General features: G+C 41.1%; 1 protein-coding gene across 1 annotated transcript; it reads right to left on the bottom strand.

Moving 5' to 3' along the window:
* Positions 1-6333: 6333 nt before the first annotated feature.
* Positions 6334-8254, bottom strand: LOC133854445 (protein NODULATION SIGNALING PATHWAY 2-like). The gene has a single exon (XM_062290657.1). It carries the CDS (start codon positions 8099-8101, stop codon positions 6557-6559), a length of 1545 nt encoding a protein of 514 aa, XP_062146641.1. The 5' UTR covers positions 8102-8254; the 3' UTR covers positions 6334-6556.
* Positions 8255-8602: the final 348 nt, after the last annotated feature.

Here is an 8602-nt window from a genome sequence, read left to right as displayed (position 1 = left end):
ATATTATCGCAAACTCTCCGTAAGAACATTTTGATAGCATTTGAAACTTTGAGGTTCCAAATGGCAAGGGTCTTCCAAATATATATTTGAATCATGGGTTGAGTTGAGAGTAATGCAATGCCAAGCAACTTGGAGGCAAGCATGGTAATTAATTATGGCAAAGTCTAAGATAGCTATATATGATTTAATTAGTCTAAACTTATTGCTCGTGGTTGCAGTGATGAAAAAAGGATTTTAGGCTGGTATAATATCTCAATTAATTTTTTTTTTTTTTTTTTTTCTTATCTATCCTATGGTGGATTGTAGAACAGAAAAATAATATTTGGATGAGCGAAAATCAGAGAAATATATATAACTAGTCTTGTCTTAGTCATTGGAATGTTGAACTACTATTGCCTATTACTGAATTTTATTGGAAAAAGTCCTTAGTATATGTGTGGATAGTTGCAATTATGATACCTTTCTCTTATGAAATGATCGATGCAACGGGCCTTTGTCATCGTAAAATGTGACTTGTGTGGGTTTTTATTTTATTTTATTGGACATCTTTTTTCTTTTCTTTTTTGATTTGGGCTTATTAACAATTTGCTTACTCAATTAATTAATTAATTAATACCTCGTGGTCCTCTTGATAGTAGCACAAGGCAGGCCATTAAAATCACAGAAGGGCCAATCCCAGTATCATAAGCAAAAAATTGCCTTCAATAATATATATATACTTCATGGCGTCAAGTTTTCCCCGAATTTTATGGCTACATTTCGGTGTTTCAAAGGGGTAACACATGCTGCAGGTGACCCAACACTCCACTGTCGAGTATTTCACTATAAATCCACGTGTTAGTACGCAAGTAAAAAAATGGGAGCTAATTAATTAATCAAACCCCGACAATTAAGTCCATAATTTATTAGCCACACAAACTGTACACACGCATTTTTTAAACATGAATAGTACGTAGCACAATAATTTAGTTTTATTTAATTAACAATGCAAGCAAAGAGGTCGTAACTGTCATACTGATGCTTGAATTTCAACAAAAAAAAAAACTACAAGTGTGTTTATGTTATTAAATTTATTTAGGAATTGAATAATATATATATATATATATATATGATAGTATAATATTCTATCGAAGTTGTTGATTTCTCACCAATTTTCACATATAAGGATAGCATGTAACTAGTTCATAAATTCAAACCAGTACTTAAATAATTTACAAACCATAACGATTGATTGATCTCGCTGACCATGTTTGATCTTGATCCAATGTGGAAAGAAGGTATGTGTTGTGTTATATCTTTCACGACTCTTTTAGGAATTAATAACTAATTCAAGAGGTGATTGGAGTACTTTAATTAATTCAGAAGAGGGAGCTAGTACTATAATAATGAATTTAGGTATTTGAAGTTTAGAAGGTGTTGCTAATCTTCCAAATTTTAATTAAAAAATAGATTTAAACGAAAATTTGTTAAAATTAATAGGGAAAACTTTACAAAAGGGTATCGAACTATAGGCCGTTTTGACGGAAGGACACTAAACTTTAAAAACTGTCGAACCCGGGTATTCAATTATCCTAAACCCTCACTTTAGGGTATTCCGTCTGGTTTAGGCATTAAAATCTGACAGAATTGCAATCACGTGACATACACGTGACTTTTTCATCCCCTTTTACCCGTTTTACCCTCTAAAAAATAAAAACGATGCCGTTCTCTCATTGTTCACGAAGCTTCCACCCCGTTGTCTCTGACATGCTCTCAGACATGAACAGTGGTCCGGTGGTTCTATGGAATCCTTCGGTGATTCGGGTGCTATTTTGTGCTGCTAGTTGATTATGTGCGGTGTACGATTCTTTCTGGAGCTACAAGATCGTGGAAGGAGCAGAGATCAAACTTATACCCACGTTAGCTGCAAACAATGTGGTTTCATTTTGCATTCCAAACATTCTAGAGGCAGCACACAAAACCAAACTCGCAGATTCATTTTGAGAATTTCCTTTGTCAAAAAGGTCATTGTCAGAAGCCTTTCCACTTTGCTTATCAAGATTTCCATAAGTAGCAACTAAAACATCTTCTGACAAATTCTTTTCATGACATCCACGAACCACCTAGTTTTGACTTGAGCTTCCTTCTTGAATATTGAAGAAGTTTTTCTTCTTTTTTGACAATAATGCCATCTGACCTTCCCTTTAACATTTCATCATTCTTTAATTAAGTGTTGTCACATGTTTTACTATGGGTAGAACGATTTAAGTTTTTTGAGCGTGATCTTCTGGACAGCCATTTGATGGTCAAGAATTCCAAACCAGGACTTCTGTTAGAGAACAGTCCACCCAATGTCAGTGCATGCTGAACTTGCAAAGACGGAGAGTTCTTTCTGACCTTGACACAGTACTATAGATTGATAGCCAGTTTTGAGGTCCAGTCTTCTCCACATTCATCATGCTCTTCATCATCAATTGCAAGCTCTATCAAGTTAAGATCTCCCTGGGATGTGGTATCTAATGGAACTTCATTATAATTAAATGGTCTACCAATTTCCTCTGCAATGAACGTGGCATGTGCCTTCATCTTCTGATACTTTCAATTCCTCTGTTTTAACTTCCAAAAACAGAATATAACCCACTTAGTTCATGAATATGGTTGGTGAATGGCTTTTTTCCTTTCCTTCTTTTTTGGTGTTAATCTTCATTGTGTTTTGGCTAATGTAAGGGACACATGAGGAGGGGACTGGAGAAGGTGAGTGAGCTTCAGGGACAGTGAGTTGAGTTTGGTCTACTTGCAGAGGTTGAAGATGGACTCGGCCTGGGAGCAAAGCTCATTGGACGAGGACATCAGGTGCAATATTAGGGGCTCAAAGGGGGCTGAGTCGGTTCCTGCTGGAGTTAAGTCGCTCTCTCTTCTCTTTGTTTGTATCTCTCTCTCACAAGAAGGAACCGAGGAGAGCATGGAGACGTTGACGACGAGTACGTCGATTTTGGAGGGAGAAGTTCCGGACCTGGCCAACAGCTTTGCCACGCTGTCCTCGTTGTCGACGACGACGCAGTCGGGCCAGCAGTCAATCGGAGGCGATGGATAGTAGTTTGGCGGCTATTTTGTTGGTCAAGGAAAATGGTTTTTTGGAAGAGTGAATGCGAACACGTGTCAGTGATCTTAGGATACCAAAGATGACATCGTTTTTGTTTTTGTTTTTAGAGGGGCAAAACAGGTAGAAAGGGATGAAAATGTCATGTGTATGTCACGTGATTGCAATTCTGTCAGGTTTTAACGCCTAAACCAGACGGAATACCTTAAAGTGAGGGTTTAGGATAATTGAATACCCGGATTCAACAGTTTTTGAAGTTTAGTGTCCTTTCGTCAAAACGGCCTATAGTTCGATACCCTTTTGTGAAGTTTCCCCAAATTAATATTAAAGAATGTAATGAAATAAATAATTATTAATTAATTCAACAAAATTTAATTATTGTATAAAGCATATATACGTAACTAAGTAATGCCACAAGAGAAGTGCATGCTTGCCGGGGGAGAGAGGCTCCTCCCGGTTTTTGTTTCTTCTCTTAGCCCTTTTCGGGCTAGAGAGGTTTTGTTCCTCCCTGGTTTTCTCTAGCAGAGGCTAGAGTCTCCCTTTTGGAGTTTTGAGTCTCCCCCGGACTTGTTCCGGTGGTGGAGTTTAGTCCTCCTAGTCCGTTTGGACTATGGAGGTTTGTGTAGTCTTTTAGTTTTTGTTTGTTTCCTTTGGTTAGCAGGAAAACATTTCAGAGAGGCGTCGGAGGGGGAGATTCCGCCGTTTCTGTGGCTGGCGGAAGTTTTGGTTGGGTTTCAGTTTTTTCAGTTTTTGAGGTTAGATCTGCGCTGCCACAGCCCCCCAGTCGACACGCGCCCCCTTGCCGTGCTCATTGTCGTCCTCTGGTTCAGACGCTGCCTTCTACGGCCGGGTTGCTCAGCGGTGACTGGCGCGTGGTTTCCACGCGCCAGGGTGCTCTTCATACTTTGGCTACGCGTGATGGGCACGTTTCGTGTCTTTGCCGTGCAGGGTGGTGCCCAGGGGTTTTCTTGCTTTAGGTTGTTGTAGGGGTTGGCTCCGTGGCGATGCGTGTGCTGCACGTGCCGTCTCCGGTGGTGTTTCCTCCAACGGCAGTTCTTGCTTTGGGTGTTTTTTTGTTTATACAAATTGTATTTAACAATTTGCTTTGGGTTTAATTTAGCCTGGTCATTGCTTGTAAGCACAGTTTTGTGATCGACTCCATAGTGCAAATAGATGTTCATATCTCAACGTAGAGGCACATTTCTGTTGGTTTGGCTTATTAATAGCAGCTGTTGGTATAATCCGTGATTTAGGTAACTGTAATGGGGCTTCTGTATTATGTTGAGTCCCTGTAATCTGTACTTTCGTTACCCTTTGGGTGTTATTAATGAAATCTTTACACTTTCCCTTAAAAAAAAAAAGTAATGCCACAAGAAGGCGACTCTTGTCTTCCCTTGTGTCCTCTTGAACCGGCTTCTATTTCAATTCGTGCTGGACCGATCGGTATACCAATAATCGAGTTTTCAGTTAACTGGTCAAATGTTATGATTTTTAAAATCATCGTTAAATCAAAATTTAATAATGATCGCTTCAATTTCTTGAACAATATTTTGAACCAATTAAGCCAACGATAAAGATAGAAACATCGATCTAATATAATGAATCCAAAAAGAAAGTTTCTGAAGGACAAAAGATAGTTTAAAAATGGTAGGGACGAGGCGTCCTTAACTATGATATGTAGTAGTAGTCTATGAATATAAACATGGAAAGAATTCCAAAATAGATATAGTTTGTTAAAGGCTGATAGGCACATTCTAAGGAATCTTCCACTGTCAGTCGTCTGTCACTGTGATTCTCGCCCAACAATGGCAGGCTTACGCATGAAAGAGATGGACATGCCTCTCTCTTTCTCTCTCGATCGCTCTCTCTGAAGTCATAACTCTGAAAAACTACAAAAAAATAGGAAGAAAACTCTCTGGGTGTCTGTTGGTTTACGGCAGTGTGCAATTAATCTAACATTAAACTGCTATATATTTTGCTCATGCATGATGCAACGTACGTTCAAATAGTAACTAATGGGTAACGTACGTCACATTAAGAAAGAAAAAAGAAAAAAGAAAAATGAGTGCTATATATTAAATTACTTACAAAAAGCAAAGAGTACTAGTAAATAATAATTTGAAAGAAAAGAGAAAAAAATGAGTGGGTAAATCATAGCTTTAATTTATTGGCACGTTGTTTATTTTGATAAACTTATCTAGGCATTGGTGGACACCATGTTATCAAATATAAAATATGTATAAGTATATTCTAAGGTCAACACTTGAATCTGTAAGCTATTTATTACCGAAATGGCATATATATATATATATATATATATATATATTTGACACTTGTAATCTCCGAATGAAAGTAAAATCTTAAGTGAAATTTGATAGATTCATATATATATCTATGGAATTGGATCCATTTCCGTTGAGATCGATAATAATCTCCTCTTTCATTTGACTTGAAACGAATAAAAATTGTTGGTTTAGGTTATTAAACTTATTATATTAGGGAATCAATATTAATAATGGATATATACCCAGACATATTTAATTTGCAGTGGTTATGAGATTCTAATTATAATTTATAAGGAGTACATCCCAATTAGGCCATGATCGATGATCAGATAGTCCTAGGACTTCTTTTATTATAATTATTGGAAGCTAGCCTAGATTAACATAATCAAGCTTCAACCAACTTTGGAATCATGATTGAGAATTACGTAAGAATTAATATTGTTTGTTAAAATGATTTTTAATAAACTGTTTTGGTAAATAGAGGGTTTAGTACTCATAGCTCCTGAAAGTACTGTCTGTACAGAAGTATAAACTCCTCAAGAATCAGAGTCATGAGTACACTTAATTTGAAGCAGATAGACTCCATTTTGGCCATTAATTAACAAAGTAAGCAAAGCTTAATTTTCTCTAATTGATTTCCCATAATTAATCTCCGAGATATAACAACATGCAGTTTCTTCTCATCTCGATTGAACTACATCAAAGATTTTTAATTAAATGTACATGCACTAAATTGCTAAATGGATCGTTTCATTTGAAAGCATTCTCAATTGCTCGATCTTCCAGTACTACATTTAGGAGCGGGAAGGATCTCCCCTCAAATCTCTCCTTTTTAGGGAAGGAAGGAAGAAGAAGCACATTTCTTATACATTTGAAGACAAGTACTCTGGCATACTTCTATTAATTCTTGGTTTAAAACCGGCCAAACTGAACAACAAGTTACACAACAGAAATCAGGGAGAGCTCAAATTCTAATTAACAAGCCACATTATTATTTTAAAAACTAAATTGACAGAACCGTGCCGGGTTACAAATTAAACATTAGCCCCCTGCACATATTTTGTCGTAGAAACATGGGGAGAAGGTTCAAGACCCACATCTGGGTGTTTAAAACTAACAACACAGATCGAGCGCAAAAGAAAACAATGGAAGCTGGCTGAAAAGCACAGAAATTATTGGAAAGCAAATTAAGTTACAGGTCAGAGTCCGGAGGCGTCCAAACAGAAGCTGACAGCAAACGCCGCGATTTCCACCCCAAAGCAATCTTGTTATTGGCCAGCTCCTCCACCCTATAGCCGACGTTGAACAGGCCCAGCAAAAGCTTCGATTGACAGTGATTCGCAAAGCTTATGGGTACTGGCCTGAGCCCTCCGGCAGCCAACCACTCCCCCCAAGAGCAGCTCTCGTCCTCCTCAAGGCCACGGTAGATCCGGGCCAACGACCCGGCTATTTGGGGCCCGAAGAACACCCGCTCCACCAAAGCCCTGGTCCGGCTCTGCATGGGGGACCCGGCCTCCAGCGAGTCGTACACGGCCGAGTAGTGGTGCAGGGTGTCAACGAACCTGTCCAGGAACACGCCTTTGCCGACGTGGCCCATCTCCTCCTCCACCAGGGTCACCATCCTCGGGTTGAGGGTCTTGGCTCCGGATAAAAAGGAAGCCACGGACTCAGGTGCCCGGTAGTTGAAGTGGGGGAGGTGTAGCATACAATTGATCACAAGTGCCTCCCCTCTCACCTGCTTCAAAGCTGACGGTCGAAACGTCTCGTCCGAGTCCAACCTACACTGGTGGAACGAGAAGGGCTGACCGATCGACGCCGCAAAAGCAGTCAAGCGGCGGCCGGTCTCCTGAACGGTGGAGAACGATTTTCTTCCGCTGCTGGAGCCACCGGCCCTGGAGATGGCGGTGATTCGCAGGTGTGGGGTAGGGGGGCCGTCCTTGCGGGACACCAGAGCTTGCATGAGGGAGGCCCACTGGATACCTTCCATGATGTCGTAGTCGACGATGTGGACGCGGCGGTCGTTGGCCACGGCCTCGAGGATGGCTTGGTTGGCCGTGAAATGGCCGAACTTGACGTAGGGTGACATGTCTTGCAGGAGCTGGAACGCGTGGAGCACGTCCGTCTGATTGTGGTGGTCGTCGCGGTGGGAACCGTTGGTGATGAGATGCTTGGGGTGGACCCCGCCGGCGCCTTCTAGCAGGGCCTGAAGGGCCTCCGTGAAATACGCCGCTAGTCTTTCCATGTTAGTTCCATCTGTGGGAGAGACCAATCCCTTGAGCCGAACCAATATCACTCGTGCCAGATCCCGGCTTTTGTTAACGCCGGCAAGCGCCTCAGCCGCCGCCAAAAGGAGGTGGACCAGCCTCAGCCCGTTCTTGTCCTCGCCGTTCGCTTGGTCGTCCACGGCCATCACCTCGGTGGAGGTGGACTCGGAGAGAGACGAGCCTTCTTCGAGGGACGATCCTTCTTCGAGGGACGACACGGAACCGCCTGGAGCGAGGTTGCAGATGAGTCCTCCTCCATCGTCCATCATGGACTCAATGAGGTCTAAATCATTTTGGCCTACAAGATGTTCCCAGTCGTCCACTAGAGACCAATCCCAGCTACTAGGGCCTAGTCCACTGAGGTCATATTCGGTGGCCGTTGCGGCGGAGTGGGTGCTATAGCCTGAATAGTCGAGCCCAAAGGTGTGGTCCATGGCCATGGCCATAGCTACGGTGGAGCCGACTAAGCTCATACGCGAGAGAGAAAGAGAAAGAGAGAGAGTAGTGTCTCAGTTGGGCGTGTCGTGTGGGAGAGGGGTGTACTTTTAAGGCTGATCAAGAGACAGCAGAGCTTTGCAAGTTGCTTACTTTTTTTGGGTTTAAGGTTTTTTTTTAACAGACCAGAGACTTCGATGAGCTGCCGATCCCAAGGCTGCTTTTCCTTTTTATATAGCGCGCTTCTACTGCGTGTCTCCATCAGGTTCAACTCACAAAAAAAAATGAAAAAGAAAAAGAAAAAGAAAAAGAAAAATCAGGTTCAATTAATAATGTCTCTAGAATTCCTCTGATGCCCTTACAGTTTCACATATTTTAAAATCAATCAAATGTCGCTTTTAAGTTTTCCACCTCTATTTTCTTTAATTTTATTTAACTAGGGACTAGGGTGCACAGTTACTCTAGCTGCATCCCTAACCACCTTCAAAGCTGATATTTTACACCCAAAATTATTGTTTATGAGCCATGAAAAGCTAGTT

This window comes from Alnus glutinosa, chromosome 1 (genome assembly GCF_958979055.1).
Source record: "Alnus glutinosa chromosome 1, dhAlnGlut1.1, whole genome shotgun sequence".
Lineage (NCBI taxonomy): Eukaryota > Viridiplantae > Streptophyta > Magnoliopsida > Fagales > Betulaceae > Alnus > Alnus glutinosa.
The sequence above is the reverse complement of the archived record's forward strand: the minus strand, read 5'-3'. Positions and strand labels throughout refer to the sequence as shown.

What these genes read in the sequence shown, in the direction of transcription:
- LOC133854445 (XM_062290657.1), bottom strand. Translation starts at nt 8,101, where the DNA reads ATGAGCTTAGTCGGCTCCACCGTAGCTATGGCCATGGCCATGGACCAC.